Below are 27314 nucleotides of genomic sequence, written 5' to 3'. Positions count from 1 at the left end.
TAGAACGACAACCTTCTTCCATCAAGTTAGACACACTCCTATCTCATTGATAACATGGTTCGATCAACTTTTTTTTAGTAGACATGATTGGGATTGCTATGTTTTGGTAACTTAAATGTTCTGGTTTGCTAAATCCTCTCAAAAACATGCACAAGAAAATATGAATCAAATGGATTATCAATTCTTAAAAAATGGATTCAAACTGTCATTTTAAAATACTGGTTGATTTATTCAACACATATCAATCACTGTTAATTCAGCAGACCCTTGGCAGTCTTGCAAGTTTTCCAAAGCCATCATTTTGAATCAATTTTAGGTCTATAGTTCTCCCAAAGTAAAGAACATAGGACATTGAAGAGACTGTTTCAGAACACACTGATTGGTGGTAAATAATTTGTAAGATCATTTTATTAGGCAAAATTTGTCTTTTTCCCATAAAAGGGAAATGCAACAAAAGAGAAATACTTTAAAAATTCCTCTTGTCTAGAGAACAGCTGAATGATGTTAACTTCTTCTTTGCCCAATACCAACTAGTTCATGGACACCACCTCTGTAATAATGCAGTTAGTGGATAGATGGATGTTATTACACTGATGGTACTGGCTGGTTGCTGCTAATTAATTCACTCATTGGCTGATCTGTAAAGGTGTTGTTTTTAATATTGCTCAATAATAAATGACCCCAACTCACACCAAGAGGACTCTCTTGATATAATCCTTTTAAAATGTAGGAGTGAATTTTGTAGAACCTGAATAACGAGATATTAGCTATGGAAATCTTAAGTCCTGAAAGTTAGTATGATTATAGCAAAGAGATTATATTTTTGTTAGTTCTGAGTCTCAATAACCTGCATGATTTGAAATTACTATAAAGTAGTATTTGTGCCTGGATTTCAGATTTGCTTTTTCTTATTCCCATATGCTCTATTTTAAACATATGTTAAGTTGTATATTTAAAGCTGGAAGTACCAAAAAACCCACATAAAAATATGTTTTCTTTATTATCAAAGGCTTCAATGCCATCATCTTTTTTTTTTTTTTTGGAAAAAAAAAGAAGAGTGAATATAATTTAAGTCTGTAAAATAGATTTTTAATAGCACCAAATAGAATGAACATCTGGCTTTCTTTTTGCAAGGTGCATTAATGTTGTCAGAAGAGACTGAATAAAAATGCTGATACGATTGTCCAGGTTTGGGGTTTGCTGGTACAAGAATATTTTATTCATTCAGTCTTCTCTAAGTTCCAAAGATAGATGTTGACTCTGATGAAAAAATACAATGATATATATTTAGAATGACCAATCTTTCACGTTTAAATCTCAAAATGCGCTGCTGCAGTTGGGTTTTTCTCAGGGATGCCATTCAAACAATACATGACATTGTCATCTCACATAGCCTTTCTGTCTGTGATGATAGGGTGCCAGGTTAGAGTGTGACAGCTCGGCACGGCTTTTATTGTGGCGTTGTCCTGACGCAGGACTACCTGCACCTCTCTTTTGTTTCCGTCAAAGAGATATTTTCAAGTGTCAAGGTCTGGGAATTGAATTTTCATTGTCATATTTTAACAGTCTGACAGAGACTGAATTTAAAGGAAGCAAGCTTTATGAACACCCGATTTTCTGCAAATGCGAAAGGCAGCGTCTTGCCTTTTCCTTTCACCTTCCTGACTCTGAAGAATGTTCTGTGTACCGGTCTTGCCATGGAATTAATAATTTTCTAATAATCTCTTACCAAAGGAAGAACAACTCCAATAAAGCATTGTAGATTACGGACTTTCTTGTTCATCTTAAATAAGATGTAGTAATTGAAGTTGATTGTCAATTATAGTTTATTCTTTTCAAGAATATTTTTATTCTTTTTAAGTCCAAATCTTATTGATGAAGAGTTCAGTATTAACTAAATCTTAAACTTTCATTCACATTTGTCAGCAAATGCCATCAATTTTAAGAGTTTTTTTTTTAAAATACGTCTTTTGGGAAATCTGCATGAATTGTGCTGTATTGTTTTCAAATGACTAATTACTAATGATGTTAGTAATCAGGAAATACAGGATAATTCCTCCTGAAGCATAACTTGGTCTCTAGAATTTTATCGACACACATGGAGGTAGTAAGTGGCATGCCACACATGATGTTGATTTCTTTGACAGTGAATTAAGAGGCATAAAGGAAAATAAACGCCCACAAAATCAGCTAATTAACTGGGCACTGATCTAACGTTTCATTGCTTCATGACATGTTTACGTGCGATTAGGTTACTCACAATGACCACTTCCTGCTTGTCAAACATGTGTTGCATTTAGATCTACAGATCATAACGGACTTAGCATACATACTGTTATCTCTGTCTTCTCTGTCGGTGGTTTCGGGCATGAAGCGGACCTCACTTCCTACCATCTGCTCTCTATTTAAAATTGACATCAAGTTCAGTTCCTCCCTGATGCCTACTTGCCTTCCAGCTCAGAACACTTCTGTCCTGCAGTTCAGCCATTTCCCTATCATGCCTAGCCCCTGGGCCGACACGTAGGAAACAAGACATCTAGGGCTGCTTCAATATCCACTTCACAAAATAATCCAGGAGGACTTTCGCCATGGAACAGTTGCCTCTATTGCAGACTTACGAGTCAGTTAAAAACTGAAGTGTAGTTTTATAGCTTTGAATTTGTATGTTTAGACAGGGGATCCATTGTCCTGTATTTTATAGCTTGCTAATCATGGTGCAGTTAGAGTGAACTACCTCAGTATTCATATGACTATTGATATCAATATCAATTATATGTTTCAGAGAGATATATTAGCTGCATAGATCAAATTTAATGTTTCAAACCCAGTAGTTGTAATTAATTCAGCAAATATTTTTAAGCACTTAAACTGTAGGATGAACACTGTCTTAGGTATTTGCAAAATGGTAGTTAAAAAAAAATCATGAAGCTTACAGTCTAGGAAAGAAGGTAAGAGTTTTAACAAATACTTAGCTATTTTGTTTTAAAAAATTGGAAGAATTATACAGCTGAACAAACTTTGCCATCATCTAGAGTCTATATTTTTTGTAGTAGGAGAAGATATTAGGATAAAAATATTAATTGTGGTTTAGAAAATCATTTTGGCTTAGAATATCAGAATTTGTTTTTCTGAGCTAACTGAAAATTGACTCTATATCCACATCTATGTGTCTATATATCTTCCTGTCTATTTATCTATATATCTATCACTATCTGTCTACCTATCCCTCCATCTATCCATAAATCATCTATTTGCACTAACACTCCACCCAATATTTGACTTGTAGATGGACCTAAATTCCAGTTTCTGGTTCTAGGATTTATGTTGAATAATTACATGTAGACAATCAAATGGAGATTTAATCAAAGCCAATCACTTTTAGTTATTTGACTCTTAAATGTATGTGTCTTCAGCATTTTTGAGTTCTATGCAGGAAGAAGCAAACTGTCCTTTGCAAACAGAGGTAACTTATTACATATGAGTAGGTAATTCGTTCTCTCAAACACTGTCACAATCATGTTTTTTACTTATTTGAATGTGTCTATATGCTTATCTGTGTATAAATGTTTAAACTTTGAGATTTTATTCTTTCCATTTGAGGGAAATTAATTGTGTCTCCAGATATGGTTTAATATTACCACAATTATTTTAAGAGTCAGTCTTGTTAGTTGATAATGTTATTTAGGGTAGGAATGCCTGTATTGGTCAAGGGACAAAATTCATGTTTAGTTTCTCTGCACGCTATGAGCAAAGAATTCTCATTAAGTGCCATTGTATACTCATTGATAAGCGAAGTGACACCTGGGTCACAGTGGCATCTATCTTTGCAATATAAATCCCCGTGGCTACATATGAAAGGCTTGTTCAGACTTGCATCTGCATATAAAAGCAGGGATAGTCTTCATGCTGTCAACAGCCTAATTTTAGTATCCACGATTTAAGGTGCTGCTTGAAGTTTTGTTCTCCTTGGTATAAATTTAGCAATAAATGTAATCATTTGGTTGCTGCTGTAGCAGTTTAAGATGTAGAAGTGTAATGTGAAGAATTTTAATCCACATTACTTATGTGTTATATAAAAGCATATATCATTTTATATCATACATCTAAATACTAGTCTATAATAAATATTCAAAATTAAATCCTGACTTTAGGGATTTGGATGCTTTATTAAATATAAATATGACTTCAGCAATTGTTTAAAATTGTTTTCCCAAATGTAATAAAAAAAAAACCTAAAGCATAAATTTGTTGTCCAAAAATTGAATACATACATATGTCTTCTATTAGGACTGAATGCCTGGAATGAGTTCACTAAATACTTGCTGTACTGAAGGAAAACAGCATCATAGTAACTAATTTTCCAGCTAAAGCTTTAGGAAGATTTTTAATAAAAAATTTTAATTTACAATCTAGAAAGTAGCCTATAATTTCCCTTCAAAGTGAAACTTTAAAAACTGTACATTTCTTTAAAGTTTTTTAATTGGTATTATCCATCAAGTATTAATTTTTAAAACCTAAAGTGGTTTTTAAAATTTGTTTTTCTTTGAAAGATCCTGTTAAATGACTGTTCTTAGTCTCAGATTAGCTGGGAATTTAGCTGTCTGACAGATGACCCAAAGAGCTGTGGATACTTTTAAGTAGGGGCAGCTAATGAAAATTTGTATGAATCACGTATAGCCTGAATTCATCAACACATTCTTAGTTATTAAATTTCAACCTGGAACAACATACACTGTTTTAGAGTCCCAAAAGTGAGGATTTAACTCTTAAAACCTAAACATAGCTAGGGATAAATCATTGCATTCCTAGGATCATGTACATTAGCAAAATCTCCCAATAAATATTTTTCAGTGATAATGATGTATAAGCATTCAAGATTTCTCTTTAAATGTGCCAAAAGCAGTTTGATAAGATAAACAAATTATCTAAGTGACTAATTTTCTAGGAAAAAATATATGAGTTGCATGTAAAATTTTTGCTCTGTGATGTTAACAACTGAGGTTAAAGTTTTAAGTCTAGAAACACTCAGGTGAAAATTATCATTTTCATGCCACATTCTTCCACACTGAGTAAATTAATTTATTCTGTTTTCCACCTGATTGAATAGTGGTGATATATTATACCTTTCATTTGGATTTGTCTAACATTTATCTAAATGCATCATTTAAATATGGACTGAGTTTTCATTTAGCCATTATTTGACATAATGGTTGGAGTTTGTGTACTTTATTCTGATATTGTCTGTTGAGTGTATGTGGGAGAGAGAGAGAATGTTAGTCTTAAGAACTTTGAAAAATAAATCACTTTATATCTTAGCTCAGTCTGCTTTGTAAAAGAGATGAGAAGGGATCCAGGTGTTAACTTTGTATAACTAGTAACTTGGCCCTTAAAAGAGAATTTATAACAGTTGCTGCCTCAAGGCTTCAGATGGTCTCTGCTTCCTCTCTGCCCTCATCTCTCACTTTCTTCATCGCTCAGCCTGTTCCTGCCATGCGATCTTACTTTTCTACAGATATGCCAAAGACATTTTCACCCCAGGGCCTTTGAATTTGTTATTTTCTCTACTAGAATTATTCTTCCCCATAGGAAGTTTCACTGACTTCCTTAGAATCTCTGCTCAAGTGCCACCTGAAAATCTCTATGATATTACAACTCCTCCAGCACTGGTCCCCAACACACATGCTCATATATACTGACATTCTGTACCCCCTTTCTGATTGAGAGTCACCCTTTTCTTTTGGCATAGATTATTCGCAAGTGGTGCTGTGCACTTTGTAATGCATCACATCAACTGTTCTGTTTGTGATGCCAAGATAGATCAGAGAAACCATGTTATAAAAGCCTGATTCATCATAGTGATTATTTTATATTTTTGACATGGCTTACATTAGTCTTTGATAAATTTCTTTAGTTTGGGCACAGTATGTCTCAGACACATCTTTTACTTTTTCTATTTCAAAACTGGAGTGAACCATTCAACTCCAAGGAGCCTTAGATGTTTTAGATAGATTATGGTATTTAGAGAACATATTTGGATACTAAGGGTGCTAATTGTTATTGGGTTTTCATTGCTTCTCAGCATTTTCAGCAGGTGGAGCTAGGAAACTCAACAGTTTTAAAAAATCATGAGTTAATGGTATAGTTTCAATTCTAATTTAGCATTAAAAGATGTTACTTAATATTTTTGAATATATACTTTGTACCTCTTTTCTCTTACATGAAAAATCTTGGCCTTACCAATATTAAAATACTTATTTGCTCTATCCTATTTTTTTTATATATATATTTAGATATATATATCTGCAAATTAATAATGAAATGGGTATTAGTAAAATTAAGGCTAATGAATGAAATAAACTTTTTGCTGGTCTGTTTATCCCTGGATTATATTCTGTTATTGCTATACAAGCAAAATACTGTGTTAAGTTACTTGAAATCATTTCTTATGTAAATTTGGTTATGTATCCAGTTTATTTGTTTCAGTTTATTTCCAGTTCTTGTGTCTACTATATTATTTCTATTTGTCCTACCCATTCTTTGTTCATCTGTTTCTTTCTTTTTTTTTTTTTTTTTGCCTTCTTTTGGATTAATATAATTTTTTTTGTAATCCATTCCATCTCCTTATTTTCTTTTAAAGCTGTATCTCTCTGCTGTTTTTCAGTGGTTGCTTTAGAGATAAAGCTTCTTTAACTTCTCACAATCTACAATCAAATAATAGTATACTAGTTAAAAATAATATATAAACACTACTGTGGCCTAATTTCCATTTCCCCCTCTATCTCTATGTGCTCCTATTGTCATATATGGTACTTCTAGAAAAGTTATGAATTTAATAATACGATATTATTAGTTTAGTGCTAAGTAATCAATAGTCATAAAGAAATTTTATTTATTTTATGTATTTAGATTCTGTGTTTGTGCATATGTTTACTCCTGTTTCTTTTTATTTCTTCCTGCACACCTAGACTTCCATATAGTGTCTTTTCCTCCAGTTTCAAGAATTTCATTTAGCACTCGTGGTTGTTGAAGTCTGTTGCAGATAAATTATGTCAGGTTTTGCTTGTCTTTTTTTTTTTTTTTTAACATTAAAGGAATGATTCTTTTTTTTAACATTTTTTATTGATTTATAATCATTTTACAATGTTGTGTCAAATTCCAGTGTTCAGCACAATTTTTCAGTTATTCATGGACATATACACACTCATTGTCACATTTTTTTCTCTGTGAGTTATCATAATATTTTGTGTATATTTCCCTGTGCTATACAGTGTAGTCTATTCTACAATTTTGAAATCCCAGTCTATCCCTTCCCACCCTCCACCCCCCTGGTAACCACAAGTCTGTATTCTCTGTCTGTGAGTCTATTTCTGTCCTTTATTTACGCTTTGTTTTTGTTTGTTTGTTTTTGTTTTTGTTTTTTAGATTCCACATATGAGTGATCTCATATGGTATTTTTCTTTCTCTTTCTGGCTTACTTCACTTAGAATGACATTCTCCAGGAGCCTCCATGTTGCTGTAAATGGCATTATGTTGTCGGTTTTTATGGCTGAGTAGTATTCCATTGTATAAATATACCACTTCTTCTTTATCCAGTCACCTGTTGATGGTGTTTCCATGTTTTGGCTATTGTAAATAGTGCTGCTATGAACATTGGGGTGCAGGTGTCATCCTGAAGTAGATTTCCTTCTGGATACAAGCCCAGGAGTGGGATTCCTGGGTCATATGGTAAGTCTATTCCTAGTCTTTTGAGGAATCTCCACACTGTTTTCCATAGTGGCTGCACCAAACTGCATTCCCACCAGCAGTGTAGGAGGGTTCCCCTTTCTCCACAGCCTCTCCAGCATTTGTCATTTGTGGATTTTTGAATGACGGCCATTCTGACTGGTGTGAGGTGATACCTCATTGTAGTTTTGATTTGCATTTCTCTGATAATTAGTGATATTGAGCATTTTTTCATGTGCTTTTTGCTCATTTGTATGTCTTCCTTGGAGAATTGCTTGTTTAGGTCTTCTGCCCATTTTTGGATTGGGTTGTTTATTTTTTTCTTATTGAGTCGTATGAGCTGCTTATATATTCTGGAGATCAAGCCTTTGTCGGTTTCACTTGCAAAAATTTTCTCCCATTCCATAGGTTTTCTTCTTGTTTTATTTCTGGTTTCCTTTGCTGTGCAGAAGCTTGTAAGTTTCATTAGGTCCCATTTGTTTATTCTTGCTTTTATTTCTTCTAGGAGAAAATTTTTTAAATGTATGTCAGATAATGTTTTGCCTATGTTTTCCTCTAGGAGGTTTATTGTATCTTGTCTTATGTTTAAGTCTTTCATCCATTTTGAGTTGATTTTTGTATATGGTGTAAGGGAGTGTTCTAGCTTTTGCTTGTCTTAATATGTCTATTTTCCTTACATTCTTGAGTGGTATTTTCTCAGGATATGGAAATTTAGGTTGACTCTTTTCGTCCCCATACAGCATTTTTGAGAGTTCCACTGTCTTGTGTTTTACATTGTTTCTGGTAAAAAGTTGGCTGTCATGCTTAGAGCTGTTTTCTCTGCATAGGATGTCTTGGGCTAAAGGATAATGAGGGACAAAGCAGGTATACTCTTATGATATTCTCTGGTTTTCATAAGTTTTATTATATGTTCTTGATAAGGTTTTCCATATGTTTATCCTGCTTAAAGGTCACAAATTTTCTTTGATTTGAAGGTTTATGCCTTTCATCAAGTCTAGGAAATTCTTAACCATTATTTTTTTTTTTCAAATCTTTCTTCCCCTCTCTTTCTTCTCTCTACTGGGACACCAATTACTCATGTGACGGACCATTAGATATATATTGTCCCACTGGTCTCAGATTCTCTTTAGTTATTTTTTTCTCTTTGTTTTTCAATTTGAGCAATTTCTATAATCCTACCTTCAGGTTCAGTGAGTTTTTCTTCTTGTATGTCCTGTCTATTTTTATATAAATCAAAATGTTCTTTATATCTGATAGTACAATTTTTGTCTCTAGTTTTTCCATTTTGTTCTTAATGAGAGTTTCCATATTCCTGCTAAAATCCACCTTTCTCATTAGAACTTTTAATATTTTTATTGTAGTTACTTTAAAGCCCTTGTCTGTTAGCTGTAGATTTGCCTATATTAACTGTATTCCCATTGATTATGGTCATATTGTCCTGCTTCTTTGTGTGTACCATAATTTGTAATTTTATGCTGGACACTGTCATAAAAATAGAATAACCTAGATAATATTTACCTCTAGAAACATATATATACTTCCACTGTCATGTTGCTAATCTGTGGTTGAGCAGGGTCTTGGTTTGTTGCCATCTTAGTTATTTTTAGTTCACTGCTGGCTTCCAAAATTTTGAGGACAGGGTCAGGGGTTTCCCTTTAGCAGAGCTCTCTGTCTTTCCCTTTCGCTTTCCCTTTCCCTCCCTCTCTCTCACTCTAGCTCACCTGTGAGCTTCTGGGGTTGCAGTGGAGTTCTCTTTGCTCTCCAGCTGCCGAGACCATACGTCCTCTGTCTCCACCAGCTGCTACTTTCTGTACCTGGAGAGGCCTGTTCACGTATTGATTCTCTGCCTGCAGCCTTTGACTGGCCCTATTCCTCGCACTCTCGAAGGCCCCATGAGCCTCGGAGGGATCTTTCTCAGTTCTGCACTCAGGTTTCAGCAGGCTACTGCCATGTGTTTCCAAAAGGCTCTGGGCCCCTCAGGCCTATTTTTCTTATTCCTCTTCCCATTCCCCAAACTTTCAACCGTCAGTGGGCTGCTTCCTTTCCCTTAGGAAGGCCCTAGGTGTCTTTGAAAAGGGAATTATTTCAGCACTCTCCTGCTTTTCTCCCTAGCTTTCGGTTGACTACTGCTTTGCTTTTACAGACAATGTCATGTACTATGTGGGGATCTCTCTTTGCTTTCTTGCTATGTCTCCAAATTTTGGCAGGGTTCTGCCTTGCTCTTAGTGAACGCTATTTTAGCCATCATATCTTACTATTATGAGGTATGGGTTAAATGTTTCATTAACTGCAAACTGTGTGCCTGACTCTCAAGAAAAATAAAGATACATAGATATTTGCAAATTAAATGTTAACAGTATGTGTAGAGTCACTAGAATTTTGCAGATGCCATAACAGAATGAAGAGAAAAAATTTTGGAGATGAATTTATCAGGCAAACTCAGTACTTCCCTTCACGACATCAACTGAACATCCATGTGGTGTGTTGTCTCTGCTGTAAAATGGGACATTTATAGATTGAGCTTCCATTAGAAAAAAGTATATGAAACTTATATTTCAGCTCAAAATCATTCAGTTTTATTTAAAGTAGAAGATAACACAGCTTATTTTATTTATTATATATGTGTGTATATATATCTCTCTTTGTCTTTCTCTCTCGTTATGAGTGTATGTGTATGTATATATGTATGCTGTGTGTATATATATATTGCTGATAGTTGAATGTGGTCTTATTATATTATTAATATTAAATATGTAAGGACCAGTAACTTGCCCTTTTACTAAACAAAAAAATGAAGTAAACCTTTCAGGAAGTTCTGACCTTCAGAGAGAGAGAGAGAATAGTAGATGCCTACTCTTCACTCTGTACATCCAGTTGCTACAGGAAATCTTCACTCAAAAAGCCTATTGTGTTCTCAAGTCAGCATTTTTCCTGATATTTGTGATTTCCTGAACCTCTTGAATTGTCTTGTGTGTCTGTTCCTTTGTTTATCTGTGCTTTGAGTACAATTTAAAATTTGAATCACTTGTTTACTGTTGCACAAAGCAAGAAGGTTTAGTAAACTCTTGTTTGGAGTAGAGGTATAAATAACTCAGCTATCTGTGTTTGAAAAGTCTAAACTAAAGTGCAGTTGTATGCTTCAGCTTGTCAATGGATATTTATGAGGTGAGCGTAATGCTATAACGGTTATAGCAGTGAAATATACCCTGTGCAGATAGCTAGTAAAGGAGCTCACAGGTGTTAATGCCAGCAGAATTTTAATGCTCAAGAGATGGGAAATGTGGCATTTGCTCTGGTTAATGCTGCTCTTGCTGGTCACGGTGAAAATCAGTGGGTGAAATCAGTTTTCAAATATTGCAACAGAGTTGGAGTCTGTATACTTAACCAACGGCAAATATATTAGTTCCTACTGTTGTCTTATTTTTATGTCCTGGTTTAGTTAATTGCAGAACAGTAACAAAGCAGTGGACATTTTTATTCTGAGCATCAACTTTCCACTCCTACTTATTATGAGACCCAAGAGAAGGAATTGCCAATAATGAAACATCAGTGAACTTCTTACTCTAACAGATACTTGATGTTGCCTGAAAATCACTTAAGCAAAGTTGAAGTTGACAGATTCTAATTGTGAGTTTAGCTTTTGTTATGACCAGAGTTCTACTGGTGATTTATTTTGGGTACATCCTGTTTCTTCCTATACTGAGAGAAAGTGGGTAATGGAATAAAACTTCTGCACAGAGCTCTGCTGTAAGAGATGAATTGGGATATAAAAACATTTCTAGTTTATAAAGAATCGTATTATGCTTATTTTTCCTAGCAGTCAAAGAAAATGAATTTAAGCTTTTAGTCTTTAGAACTAGGGGATTTATTCCTACAGAAGAACTTTCAGGATTTTTTTTTTTTTTGGAATAACATAGTTTCAGCATGCTTGTGTGTATAAATTTCAAATTCATATTATCTATGTTAACTTAGTGAAGATTAAAATCAAAGGAATAATCATTTGACATCAGCTTTCTGCACAGTAGTTCAGTAAGTTCTACCAGAATAAGAAAAGGCAAGGAAGAAGAGAGTTAGACATGTTGGGATCTTTTGTATAAGGTAGATAGATGTTGAGGTTAATATATTTATTGGAGAATTTTAAAGGTTCTGATGAATATGGAGTCTTTATGATTAAGAAAATTAAGACAGAAACATATTAATTTACATTTACTTATCTCTAATCTACTTCTAAAAAAAATTGAGAAAACTATATATATAAAACTTCAGAATAAATTAAGAAATAATCATAGGCCAAAGTTAAGATATAGCTATACCAGAAAATGTACACTAAAGGTAGCAGTGCTTTTAGGGCATGATGTAAACCTGAGCTTTTTGAAAGTCAAGGCACAAAGAGAAAGGCTGAGTTATGTAATTGTCATTATTTAATAGGAGAAGCACGTGAGCTTACCAGAAGTGACAAGTTTTTTCCTAGCTAGCTCTGAACTCCAAGAATTACTCCCTTCATATCAGCATCCTCAACAGCAACTTCCCAAAATGCAGAATTCTCTCTATATGACCAAAATTTATGTGGGCTCAATATGAAGGGATAATACTGAAATGTCCTAGATTTGTTTAGGGAGGCATTTCTAAAGAGAGGTAAAGAAACCAAGCCCAGATATAATGATAGTTTACTGGCGACCAGACTTAACATAGGTATGAATAGCTTGAGTAATAGTTATCAAACTACGTTTTTAGTGTAAACAAAAACAAAATCTTATACTGAATTGCAATTTTAAAGGGTAGGTGAGAGTTCAGCTCCTTGGGTTGGATTAGGATTGAGAGGCTTGCAGTGGCCTCCTTGCTCCATTCTCGTGCAGCATTCCATTCCTGACGCATCTCGTAGAACCCACAGGACTTCATGGACTGCGGTATAAAAAATGCACTGACCTACAGAAACTGATGGCTGGCATTTCACTTAGGACCTCACTCTCAAAGATAGTTTTGCTAACTGATCTGGGGAGAAAGGATTCCAGAATTTTTATTGATAAGTGCCTGAGGTATAAATACTCTATTGATGGAATGGAGATACATGTGTGTGTATATATATATATATACACACACCCGAGATACTATGTGTGTCTTTAGAAAGTCTGATGTTGTATGAAAATTAAAGAGCTCCCCTTATATTCTTATTTAAATATAATGGACTCCAGTGTACACAGGACTTGAGGCAGGCCATGTGTGCACACACACACACACAAACGTTTTTTAAAATAGACTGCTGATTGTGACCTGGACTAATGCTTGAAAAGGCATTTTATGAAAACTCTTAGAATGAAAATGCTGACTGTGAATTATCACACTTATTCATCATTGGCTTCTGCCACACCCATGCACTCTTGAGTAGAGCTGTGTTCACATGGGTTCACCAGGGTAGTAACTGTAAAAACCTAGAGATGAGTAAATGAGTTGACCTTTGGGAACACTGAATGCTGAAAAATTTTGGCATAGTTGGTAGTTGGTGGCGATTCCTAAGAGTGAGTAGTCAGCAGGTTCATGGGCTGACGTTTAAACATATAACTATATTTTGCTGATTGAATTTACTATTTGAAAACTACTTTTTCAAACCATCAAATATATGAATATACAGAAAAGGTATAAAATAGAATGTAAGAAATCATATGCAGTTCTACTACTCATAGCATGTTCGTGCAGTCTGTTCATCTTGTCTTTTACTCTTTAGATATATATTGCATAATTATAGTTATGTCCATATACAAGTTGGCATTTCCCTATGTCTTATTATCATTTCCCTTCATCTTTAAATTTTTTTAATTTTTTCTATTTTAGTGGCTACATAATATTTAGTTACATAGGTGAATCATAATTTATTTAGTTATTCTCTGATTGTCAGACAGAAATAAATATAAGTTGACTGATTATATTTTTCATATTATAAAAAATCCCATGGTAAATATTTTGAAACTTTTGTCTAGATATTTTATTGGGCTGGATCCTCAACATGAAATGACTAAATTAAGGAATATAAGCTTTTAAAAACTATTATTACATGTGTTGCTTATTATACAGTTTTTGCCAGTTTATACTTTCACTAGTAATGCTTGAGAGTTCTTTTCTTGCTACAGGAGATCACTAGTTAGGTAGTTTGTTTGATGTAAGCTGCATATGATAGTACGCTTTAAAAGGTAGGCAGTTTTACTCTTTTTAAGCCATAATTTTTATTAGGCAAACAAAATATCATAACAAGATCATAATACAATGATGTCAATTATTAATATTTAAATGCCCTTCTAATATGCTACAGTTTAAGTTGGTCAACATGCCAATAGTAATCTTGTTTATAGTTAATTTGCCTAACTGATTGTTTAACATATTGAGAAGGTAAACTATAACCTCATCAGTCATTATCTGATTTATCACAGTTTTGAAATTAATGTACTTTAAATGTATTTGACTAGAATCTAAAGTCAGTAATTAAATTATATTTGTTCTGCCTAGCCTTAATTTTTTTTAATATTTAAGAAATTTTACTCCTAATCTATTATGTTATAAAAAAATCAATAAATGTAACAATTACTTCATTGCATCCAAGGAATTCTATATTCCCAAGGCAAAAGAATGGAATACATTCATAGTTCATTTTTAAACTAATGCAGTCCTAAGATACTAATTTATTTCAATTTTATATTGACTATATGTTGTTATTGTTGAAATTTATGACCTACTGACTTATATGGCGTGATACCAAATTCAAATTGGTTGTTATGATTGCCTAATTAAATAAATAATGTGAGTGTTTACCTAAAGCATCACAACAAAAATATATTTTGATTTTACCCATAATTCAGATTAGAGCATAATTTTAAGTCAAGAAAATTATTTTTAAAAATATTTAATTAAAAATTCAAAAATATAGAGAAAATGTTATTTCTTAATAGTAATAATTATTATTTATAACATAATATTACATGTTACATTATCCTTTAAATATTTATGCCACCTGAATCAAAGTTATTGAATTATTTTGTAAAATATAACATAAGCATAATATTACACATTTATTCTAACTTTTGCTATCAGAAACCTTGTGTTCATCTATTTGTAGTATCTTACAATTTTAGTGGTTTATTTTATGGACTATATAGTCCTATTACCTGATAATGAGTATTAACCTCTATATAAAGTGTTAAAATTATGTCTCTATGTGTATTTCTGTATATTTAGGTTACATTGAATTGTTTCTTATTAAGCCATTCAATTAACTTTAAAAAAATTTTCAGAACTTGTATTATTTGTCATTAAAGTGAAATACTCTCAGAAAAATAATCACTATTACTAATATTTTCTTTTCTATACTATTAATTGATGAGTTTTATGCTCAAGCTATTTTATATTGTTTACTTGTTACTTAGATAACATACCTTTATTGTATAGACATTATAAACATGAGGATATAACAGACCTGTAAACCTTGTCATATCCCATTTCCTGCAAGTAACAATTGCTCTGCTTTTGCTATGTTCTGGCATAGACTGCTTGCCATGTTTATCAGTGGCAGCCCAAACGTTCTTGATCTTAAATATAATTAGCATTACATTGATGGGTTTTTTAAGATGGTACCGAATAGTAGTCGGAGGGCCACAAACACTTAGCCACAGCGTCTTGCAACCAGGGTGTGTTGCCTTGATTTTAGAATATTCTGGTAAGTGGTTGGTAGCAGTTAGCATGAAATAATGCCCTGGGATTAAGATGCCTAGTAGAATACTGAATAAAAGTGTCCTTTGGCCAGTAGTTTCTTTTTTTCTTGATTATTCCTTTTCTATCTTTTCCTCTTTAGATCTCTCTTCTATTTTCTCCATGTTCTCTCTTTTTCCACTGTTGTAGTGCTGTACTTTAAATAGTTCTGTTTTCCATAGTGTTTTTTTAACTCTAATTTTACCATACCATTGTGTACATGAATGTTCTGTGGAAAAGATCTGAATGAACCATCATTCTTTGACCCAAGGAAAAAAATACTTAGAACTTCAAGTCTCATCTGAACATTGACCTTACCTCGGGTAATCATTTATTATATTCTAGTAGGAAAGTAAGTGTTCTTATGCTTTTATATATATATAATTACATCAGTATTTCAATAAGGATTTGTTTCTTTCCTAGGGCCGGTGCATAAACTTCTCCCGAGTTCCGTCTCAGTAAAAGGAAAGCAGGGAGACCGGGAGGTACGAAGATGTAAATCTTCACAATGCCAATTTCCAACCAAACGAAAAAAAAGTGCATTTCAGAAGTTTTTGGAAGAGCAGCTTTACTCCTGTCAGTCAGGAAATATTTTCTCTGCCTTTTGCTTTGCTTGCACCAAACATTTTCAAACGTTTGTTCTGCCATCTACCCGGCGTTGATGAAACCTAGGGGTAACTCATGATTCAGGACATTGAAAATAAAGAGGAACTGTAACCTACACGCTGCGGTTTACACAAGAAAGTCCATTTGAATGTGTGGAGGAGGGAAAAGCAGTAACAAAAGCATGAAGATGATATCAGAATGGAGACCATAAAACAACTGGCCGTGGTGGATCTTTAATGGAGAAAAGAGTGTTTTACACGGAACCATGGCACTTGTGTTTTTACATAGCAAGGTTGTTAGCCACAGGCAGAGTATGAAATATCCCACCAGGCTAAGCAAATAAAGGCATCCACTGCCTGATAGCTGTGTCAGAGCACAGACTCCTTCCAGGTCCCCTATCACAGTGTGCCTACGGGAACCTTCTGACTGGAAAATCTCGTCATTCTAACACTGAAAAGTGCACACGCATGACAAAATGTAGACAGGATGCCTCAAGGTATTGGTAGCAAGCAAGATTTTGCCCTCTAGTTTTTGAAGACACCTTTCTTTCATTATGCACTTGGGAAAAGAAGAAAATTAATAGAGCGTTATTCCACGGGAAGACAGCCTTTAACCAGAGATCTTGAGTGGAGTTTAAGGGACTCGTGATTTGAGGACTTGTCAAATCATGGTCGATCGGCAGATTTACCCTCTTTCTATGTTTAGGGCTTAGTAGTGCATAAAGCATTAATATCTGTAAACACACCTACGAGTTTGTTTTGCTTTTAATTTAAAGGAAGCAGTAACCACAAAGCTTCCGCTCAGGGTTTTTTCTTCCTCCAGTCTCCAAGGGCTCTTCAGCGTCACAAGCCAGCAACTCTCTTTGCATGAAAATTTCAAAGTTTAATTAATATAATTAAAGGCAACAGCAAGCAGCAGCCTGTGAAGATTTTGCTCATCTTTTTTATGCCTTTTGACATTGAGTGACCTATTACTGTATGCGCATTACTTGGATTTTGAGGGGCACTCTACCTTGGTTGTGATTCAGTAGAGGAAAGAAAAAAGACTTCTCATCAATTCATCAATTAAATTTTCAGGAGGGTCGACCACCACAAAGCATCGAAAATGTATGTATTATAATATTTTTTAGAAACACCACCATCGTGTCACGTCGAGGATGCCAAATTATGTTAGCGTGAGCGGAAACACTGTGGGGGAGGAAGAAGGCAGCAGCTGAAGAAAAAAGCTCAAATGATCTAGTCACTTTCGATACTGTACTTCAGATGCGAAATGGATATTCGACTGGAAACCTGACAAAGCGCGCCTGTTTGATGTGAACTGGTATAGACAATGACCAGTGGCTGGGTCAGTGGGATGTCTCTCTGCGAGCACAAAGGCTTATCAAATGACACTAAAAATAAGTTCAACAACCATCACGTTGGAAGGGAGAAGGCGAACATTTCATGTTTGGCGGGCATGTGAGTGCACAAGTTGGAAACAGCGATTTGGAGCATCCCAGTATAATTACCCGCATTGTGCTCTTAAGGGAAATTTCAAAGGACAGGAGTGATTCTGATGGTTGGTGTCCAGATTTGTGGCACTGCTCCAAGAAGCTTTACACACACACACACACACACACACACACACACATTTTTATAGATAGATAGACAGATAGATAGACAGACAGATAGATAGATAGATAGATAGATAGGTATACATATATATCCTCTAGCTTGAATCTTTTGCTCAAGTTTATTTATGTCACTGGCTGGCTGGATCCAACGTCATGTGTCTGTGTATTCATAAATAAAATTTTACCTGTGCCTCTGCTACCGTTTTCTTTCAGCCTACATAAACTCAAGCCTCGTTTGGTTTGGTTGAATATATAATTGTCTTGCTTAGTTTCAGGGACAGAAATGTCCCTTATGTTCACATCTGATCCTGTTGGTAGTGATTATGCACATGTACAAGTGTGACTTGGGAGCCGGGTATGTATCCATTGAGTTCTCGCAGACCTTGGTTCTACACTGCATCTGGGGCCGGGCCTACTGCTGTTTTCTTAAGTTAGCACCTCATTTCTCATCACCACAAACCCCTACACGGTATTTAAGAGCATCAAGGATACTACAGAAGCTAAGGCTTGTTTATTTGGCCGTTACTTTGAATCGGCCTAGTATCATATGGCATTGGTATGACACTTTTGTTTTGTTACATGAGCAATGTCAGTAGACCTCTGCCCTTAAATGGCAAAATAGATTTCCATAGATTGTAATGAAAATGGATTGCCAGTTCTAACCCCACTATGAAGAGCTCTCAGTGAAGAGAGAGAGGTAATGGTCTTTATGCAGACTAAAAAAGTACCATTCATAAAGTTCAAAGACAGGTGGAATTTTATTGCTCTTCAAGATACGAACCAGATCTATGCTACGATTTTCTCTGATTATGCTAACTAACAAATAGAGAAGAATTTGCTTTGAAGAGTTCTCTTTTCTCATCAAAGGTCTAAACATCCACACCTTTCAAACAGGCAAATAGAAGGGTAAAATAAAACCATTTCTATAAGTTTAATCATATTTTATATTTTATAGAGAGAAACAGTCCCTGTTTAATTTTTTGGACATAATGTCAGTCAAGATCTACTTCCTCTGAATAAACGAGTTAAGTCTTTATCCATAATCCATTTGTGTCGCATAAGGTTGCAAAAACAATTAAGTGGGAAATGACTCCTAACTTATGTGTCTACTCTGCCTGGAAAGAAAGTTTTGAAGGCATCTATATATATTTCATAACAATGTCTGTTCTTTATGGATTTGATCCATAAATATTTATCTATCTGAAAACTTTGATACTTGGAATGTTTTCCTTAAAGCATTTGGTGCTCCAAGAAAAAACATTTGGTGCTAAGAGTTGCAGCACTGATGCCTTTCCCCAAGTTAATTCTATTTTAAATTTTTGTATTTCCTTCCCAATGAGATGCAGAGTAAAATTTGAGGCCTTCCATTAAGTAGGGAGCAGCATCTGTCATCTATGGATTATTACTATTTTGGCAGAAGTACGTAAGGTTTAAACCTCCTATATTTTAAATTGTTAGGGAAGAAATTGCTTCTGTTTTTCCTGAATTTTACTCTAAATCATAAATTATTCAATATTTGTTTTTCTAATAAATCCTTACTGAATACAAGATCTGGGTATCTCCGTGAACTTAACTTTATTATCTAAATAGCACTGACCATTATTTACTGCTCAGAGGCAATTTATTAGTTTATTTTTTTATAAATCAAAACAGTTTATATTACCGCCAAGAAGGTGTCTAATATATTTTTTGATTGATCAGCTTATATACCTTTCTTTTTGATTTTAAGAAGGCAAAATATAACCAGGTCACATTTACAAATATTGTAAACATTGTAACTTCCTCCTTCATCATGAAACCTTGTGGTTAACTTTTGCTAGATTTTGTACAGCATCACATTACTGTAGGAAGTTTATTAGTGTTTTATTGCTACTGGAAAGTTTTGGTGGGTGTATGTGCACAGGAGGCACATATATACATTCTTTATCTTAACAGGAAAGAAAATATATACTCCTAGAATAACTGGAACATCTGTTGTATGTTTTAAGGAAAGAAACAGGCTGGTAAGGCTGGAGAATGTTGTCTGTCTGCAGGTATGAAGTGGGTGCAGCCATGTATTGTAGTCTCAGAGTTAGATTACTAGTTCACTGAGTGAATCTCTATGGCTTATTTCTGAGAACACTTTAATTTTGGTATATTTCTACCCTCACTAGGGTCTAATTCAGTCAATTTGACAAAAGAAAGAAAAATTTCGCTCATAATGAAGCAAGCCCTGTGCTAGTTTTTTTTAACACTTTATTTTTGTGCTCTTCTGCCAAAAGAAATGCTGATAAGCAAGTACACAGTATAACATGAAAATTTATATTAAAATGTGCTTGTTCAGATTGCTTTGCAAGAGCTATATTAAGGGGTGTGTGTGTGTGTGTGTGTGTGAAAGAGAGACAGACACAGAGAGATGGAGGTTGACTCAGAGTAAGGCACTTCAAATTGTCTTAGTTTAAGAATCTGATGGTAGAGAGCCTCGACCTTAGACATAGCCACAACCAGCTTGCTGAAATTGAACAGATCAGCTCCTCAACCATAGACTGGAGATGGGTGGGCTGGAGGTATCTCAAGTTCCTTCCAGCTCTGACAACATTTTTGTGAATATAGTCATATTGGAGGCTTTGGTATTTATGCATCTCATATATTTAATGACTGGCTTTATTCGTAGAGCATGGTAATATTAGCTCTGTAAACCGCCTTTTAGTTACAAGAAAGACATTGAACCATAGTACATAATTTGATAATTAGCCATGATAGAGTAATTTCTCAGTTAATTTCTTATAACTATAATTTGTTGAAGAGGCAACTGATAATAAAGTTTATATCTAATGAAACCTCTCAAAAGATGAGTAAAATACTGGAAAGTTTATCCATGTATTTCACTCAGACTTTACAGTCTTAGTAAGTGTCTCAAAGGCATATATAAAGATATACAGAAATTGTTACGAGCTGTTTATGCCACCAGTTTTAGTGAGTGAGGTACTTTGTACCCTACAGACAGTTAAATCGTTGAACTCTTCTCTTCTAAGTCAAAATTGGGGGCTGGGGGAACTTAATTGACAATAACTATGCGTATGTTTCCCATAGCAAGTATTCATTGGAAAACATTTTATTGAGTAATTTGAACACAGTTTAGGATAGGTACTGTGTTAGAATTGCTGACTTTTCCAAAGTCACCATTGTCATATTGTAAAAGATAACTATGAAAGTGAGAGTTTAAAAAATATAGACCCTTGACATTGTCTTCTAATTACTGTAAAGTTATTTGTACCTTGGGTGAATTATATTTTCAAGATTATAAGTGTCAATGGATAACCCAAAATAAGTTGTAAAAATTATTAAAATGTGCATTTTAGATTTGGTTAAAGACACTGAGTTAATTTTCTAGAATGTAGACTAACCAAAAAATAAATGCGTTGCCTTTGTGAGCTAAAAGGCACGGTGATTTTAAACAATTTAGTTGCTAAAAGAAAGGAACTGAGAGCTTTCAAAGTCACAGGAAAAGGAAATTGTTACATCATATGCTAAATTAGAAGGAATTCTAAACCTCTAGGCATGCTTTTGAACTTTTGTACTCCACCATCTGATTTGCCCAAGTAACTAGGGGAAGAAAAACTCACATTATGAAATAAGATTACTAGTTCTAGCAGATGACACCTGTAAATAGAATTTTTACTGGGTGAAATGCTGATGTAAAATGAGATGATTATCATTATCACACTAAGTTTTCTTCTGAGTTCTTTTTTAACATCCTCTAATTCTAAAAGCCTCTCTTAATTAAACAGAGCAATGACAGACCTTCATCTTCTTTAAATACTTTGTGTGAGGCTGTCACATGGGAAGAAAGATTATATTTCAAACAATATGCTCAAGTGTAAAAAATCTTCAACAAATTCTTAATGTTTAAAAAATTGGGAGAAATTTTCAGGGCTTCTGTAATTAACATCTTGGGACTCTTCCCAAGGGGACTAGAGATTACAGAAAGTTTGAAGGGTTTTAGAATAATGTTTATAAAGGATCTCAAAGACTGAATGATAACCTGGAATATTCAGTGTACTTTGTCTCATTTTAAAGGATGTTGATATGATTAGAATAATAGGACACAAAGCTAAAAAAAGAAAATTACGACAATAGCATTAATGGTGCTCAGCATCTCTGTGTTCCTGTCACTGCCAGAAAGCACTGAAATGATGTATTTATAGCAATGATTTTTAAAATTCTAATTCAAAATGATAAAGGCCAATTCACAAGTGATTTCAGAATTATTAAATCTATTGAGCTGATAGAATAACAATAGTATACTCCTCAAATTATTCCTTTAAAATCGTGGTAAAAATGGAAGTAAAATACTTCTTTTAAAAATATTTCCCTCAACCCCTTCAAAAATCGATCCAATAATTCTCAACCCAGGGTCATTGCTGCATATGTTTATTTCTTCTAGCTTTCAAAAAGTCACTTTTATTATCAATTAAATCGAGAAGAGAGGCTTGTGTTAGTTTTCTATTGCTGCTGTAACAAATTACCACAGATTTAATGGCTTAACACATTCATTCTCTGATGGCGCTGGAGGTCAGAATTCCAAAATCAGTTTCATTGAACTAAAAATGAAGGTTTGAGCAGGGTTAGTTTCTGTGGGAGGTGCTGAAAGGAGAATTTGTCTCCCTGCCTTTTTCAGCTTCCAGTGGCTGTCTGTATTCCTTGGCTTGTGGTCCCTTCTTCCATCTTTAAAGTGTATCACTCCAACCTCAGCTTCAATCATCACATCCCCTTTTGTCTCTGATCTCCTTCCTCTTTACAAGACTGCTGTGATTACATTGGACTCACCTGGATAATCCCAGGTAACTTCCTCATCTCAAAATCCTAAACACAGCCACATCTGCAGAGCACCTTTTGCCACATGAGGTAACAATTACAGCCTGGGGATTAGGCCATGGGCATCTTGGGAGGCCATTATCCAGCCTACCAGAAAGATTATACTAATTTTCCTTCCATTAAATATTTCCCTTGTATATGATACCATAAGGAAATACATAAGTTGAGTTTAACTTCCTATATTAGGTCTTTGCCCAAAATTATTTAGATCTTGTCATCACACAAGTGGTCTTGTTTTTGGAGGAATCCCACTTCTCCTCATTCTACTGCTTTATATTTTACTTGAGATTTCTCTCATAAAAAGAAAAATGCCAGGGGATAAATTCTTGGAATATTCCAGCCGGATGATAAACCTCGCACAAGGTTGAGAAGCACACGGGCAGTTCTTTGTTGCCTCTGGAACAGTTACCTGTTCTATCCGCATAAGCCCAGAAGTTACCCTGTATTTAGTTCCCTTTAATACTTTCTGCTGTCATACTGAAAATCAGCTTAGAAGATAACGAGAGATCACTACGGACAACAAAAATAATCTGATATTCGAATGCTAGCATTAGCAACAGACATTTCAAAAAGAACGTTATAAACATTTTTTAAACTATTGTGTTAACTATTTTGTCCTAAGTCATGGGATTCACACACGGCACACTTTGTGTTTACAAAGCGCATCGATTTCAATCATACCGCTCATACCTATATATATATGTGTATATATATATAGTCTGAATTGCACTGTTTAGTTCCATGTGTGATGTCACATCAGAACATACATCCTACGACGGAAAATTCAACAACTAACTACCGAATGCCAATTGAGGGCTCAGCGACGTGTGGCCAGCAGGGCAGTGGGAAGGAAAACGTTAAGTTTGTCTTACAGCGGAGAGAAAGAACACCTTAAGTAAACAGGTAACCAGTGGGATGAGCACTTTGAACGTTTAAGTGCGAAGGTCTAGGGCTTCGGGGGAAAACTGGAAGCAGCAGGAACTTTGAAGGATAAGGACACAAAAAGAGGAGGAAGAAGGATGTTGTAGACAGCGGACAAGCATGCCCTAGAGGGAATGGAAACTGAGGCCGTCTTTGAGGACTGAGAGTTAGGAATTACAGAAGAGAGAGCCAGGAAGAGCGGGAAAAGACGAAGCAGGATGATTTAGAAAGAAATCAAAGTGTGAAGCCATGTTCACGATTTTTGACCATTATCTTCAGGATGGAAAGAAGCCATTCAACAAGTGTTGGAAGATCTAAAGCAGGAAAGTAGTAATATCAGGATGACACTCTGAAGCAATGCCACCTTAGAGGGGAGACCGTAAAGGAAAGGGTGTATCATGGATAATTCAACATCTCGCCTCAAGTGCCACATCATTGTGCATTGTCTGGGCATGATATTTCTGAGCTTGTCATAATTCAAATCCCCTGGGAATTATGGGAGCATGTATTTTCTACTACCTCAATTAAGATACATCCCTCTTAGTTTTAAACAGATGCCATGTGTTTAAAGTTAGAACTAGTCATTCTTGCTTCACACTTCTATTTTTTTTTCCTGTTACTTTAAAGATTCGGAGAGTACTATTTTGAATAATTTGGCTACAGTATTTCCCCCTCCCCCAGTCTCTACGGAGCTTCTCACTCCTGTGCCTATAGCTCTGGGGTCTGGCCTCTACCCAAGTGTCTCACTGGGGATCTAAATTCTTTAGCCTTACTCTCACATTAGCTAGAGGTGACCGGCTAATGTGAGCACAGTCAGCCCTTCTTATCTGTGGGCTCTGTCACAATTTGTTGAATCCGTAGATGTGAGCTGCAGACGTGGAGGGCTGTGGGTGCTATAACGGACTTGAGCATCCACAGTTTTTGGTATTCACTGGGGTTCTAGTACCAAACCCCAGTGCATCCTGCATTACGATTATGCAGCCAGGTTCACAGCATCGGCGTGTCGAGCCCAGAAGGGCTAGTATAATGCACACTAGGATGTCACCCCTATGAAATTACTCTGAACTTTTGAGTCTTCTACTGCAACTGAGACCAAAAGAGCTCCATTCGAACATTATGTTATAATTTATTGAAAAGCCACATTCTTGGTCCTGGGGAAACAGTAGCAAAGAGGGACAAGGTCCCTGCTTTATATTCAAGTAGAGAAACAGAGTAAGCAATGGGACTTCTAGAGATATGCTCTCAAGAAAGTGTCAAATACATATGTGTGTGTGTGTGTATTCATACATATATTTATCATATCACATGTGCTATGAAGAAAAGGAAGCAGTTTGAGCTAAAAACTGAGTAGAAAGATTTATTGTTAAGGTGGTTACTCAAGGTCTCTCTGAGGGATGGGGATTCCAGGCAGAGGGAAGAGCTCATTCCCAGGTCCTGAGACAGAGATGCGCTTGGTGAGAACAAGGAGGTGAATGAAGAAAGGCAGAGAGGCGACAGAGATGAGAATGTGTGATAGAAGAGGGTGGGGAGCAGGGCTTCGAAGGCCAAGGAAGGAGGTAAGATTATACTCTAACTTCCTAATAGAAAGCCAGGTGTTGGAGGGTTTGAGCAAGACAGTGATATGTTCGGCTTTATACTGGGGAAAAAAAAAAAAGACTCTCGCTTCCTGATGGAGAGTAAACTTTAGGAGGCAAAATGGAAGCAGGGAGACAGGTGTGAAGTATGAAACATCCTCTGTCCTTTAATCTGTTTAAGCATAAAATCATCTATATATTTTTCAAGGAGCTGTGATTAATAATATAGAGAAACTATATTTCAAGTTGATCATGAGCTTATTAAAGGAAACACCAGGAAATTTAAGATAAATTGTACTCTAGTTGCTTATGTGCTTGGGTAACTAGAAAGATAAACTGCCTTTCCTCTCTTCCTCTTCGTAGTGAACAAAAGAGCATGACAGCCTTTGTCTAAGAATTTAACTCAGTGAGGAGGGGCTCTTGCAAGTCATACATTCAAAGCTTCAGCTGAGTTCCTCCACAGGAAGTAAATCTCAGACCTGAGTTCTGCAACAGAGGTTGAACAAAACTGAATTTCTTTTTATGAGACAAATCTTGGAGAAATTCTCCACATCCCCCTCCCCCACCACCAAAACTGGAGGGAATAAAATGGAGAGAAAAGAAGAGAGAGGAGGGCTAAGGAAAGAGATGGGAGGTTAGGTTATAAGCTGAGAAAACGGCAGAGGAAGTGTCTGTGTTTTTAAGAATGGAGATGCCTGCTTTTCCATTTTAAATTTCATGCCTTCCTGCAGTGTAAATCCTTCCAGCTCGTAACTTCAGTCATCTGCTCACTCAGGTTCTCTGTCACGCAAGGTAGTTGACTGAATTCAAGAAAAACAAAATGATCCCTAAAATTAATATGAAACATAAGACTCTCTGAAAATTTGCAGAAATACTGAGTATTGACCATTCCAAAACTGATGAATGGATTCAAGGTAATAGTACATAGAACTTAAACAGCAATCTTTCCCCACTTGTTAATTGTTTTTTCACGGGATAAAAAACTTGTAAAGAAAGGAGAGTGATTTCAAAGTCAATAGAACTAACATCTACTTCAAATACTGTTCAAGTAGTAATCTTGAACAAGACGTCAATAAAATTGATAAACTCTAAAATGTTAGAAATAAAAGGGATCATATTTTGCCTAATGCCCTGCGCCAATAGACTTTGAGTTTTTAGGAAAAATTATTAAATTCTATATATTCAACAGGAATAGCATTCATGTCACTCATATTTTTTGTTACTCTATATAGCTATGTGCACATACACACATAAGCCTTTCTAGGGAAAGATGCTAAAAACGACTCACAATATGAACTTCCATGTGCTTCACGATCCTAAAGATATCCCTGATTATTCATGTGAAGCCATACGACATCTGAAAATAATGATTTCTCAGCATCTTTGAAGCTAACCAGGCAAATCACCTGAAAGCATTAATAACTTGCACTTATATATCATTTTATAATTTTCCAAAATACTTCCACATGTATTATTCATTATTTCTATTTAACAAATATGTACTGGCTGCACACTTTATATTCAGCACCAATTTGGCCAAAACCCAGGCAAATTTAGTGTGAAATTGAGGTGTAAGGGCATGGAGGGAAGGCAGAAGAGACGGCCTTCTCAGGATACTCAGTAAAAAAAAAAAAAAAAAGTCTTACAGCGTGAATCCTGAGTGGCCCATTGGAAAATAAACCCTGATCACATAAAATGAGATTTAATGCTAAATGAGGCCTGTTTTATATGGGCAACCCTAGATAAACTCTGTACCACCGAGGGTATCTCATTTTGCTGCCGCACAATTTCCCGTGGACATTAACAGCCTTCCTCAGGGAGGAAAATAATTTTAAATCATTCTATTTGTTGCAAAACATTACTTTAGTCTAAGTCACGGGTAAGTTAAGCCACATAAAAATGTAATATCCTTGAAGTGTAAACAAAACAAAACAAAACAAAACGACATAAAAATGATGCAGTTAAGAAGGTGAAGATGCTTCCTGAGTGAAAAAAAGAATGAGGTTTCTGGAGGAAATTGTTTTCAGGGCCAGCTGAAGGACATTATGATAGAGATCATTGCTTTAACATAATTTCAGAGGCAGTTAATGTTGAACAAGAAAGGAGAGAAAACCCAAGACAGTGAAAGGGTAATTAATTCAGAATCTTAGTTTTAATTTCCAAGGACTATATGGTCAAGCAACACTTCATAGTGGAAAACTGAACAACTAGATTTATATTTTGCTCTTTTGCTTTGTGATAAGGAAATGTTCTAGGTGTTTATTCTATTAACACATCAGTATTTCCAC

The 27314-nt window shown here is 35.1% G+C and overlaps 1 protein-coding gene across 1 annotated transcript in view; it reads left to right on the top strand.

Annotated features, from left to right (window-relative positions):
• Positions 1-17865, top strand: part of ANTXR2 (ANTXR cell adhesion molecule 2) — a 133710-nt gene extending 115845 nt beyond the window's left edge. Inside the window, exon 17 of the mRNA XM_010983350.3 lies at positions 15880-17865. Coding sequence (XP_010981652.1) covers positions 15880-15918 — 39 coding nt within the window. The 3' untranslated portion in view covers positions 15919-17865. The remainder of the gene's footprint in view (positions 1-15879) is intronic.
• The last annotated feature ends 9449 nt before the right edge of the window (positions 17866-27314 follow it).

The sequence above is a fragment of the Camelus dromedarius genome, chromosome 1, assembly GCF_036321535.1.
Source record: "Camelus dromedarius isolate mCamDro1 chromosome 1, mCamDro1.pat, whole genome shotgun sequence".
Classification (NCBI taxonomy): Eukaryota; Metazoa; Chordata; class Mammalia; order Artiodactyla; family Camelidae; genus Camelus; species Camelus dromedarius.
The sequence above is the reverse complement of the archived record's forward strand: the minus strand, read 5'-3'. Positions and strand labels throughout refer to the sequence as shown.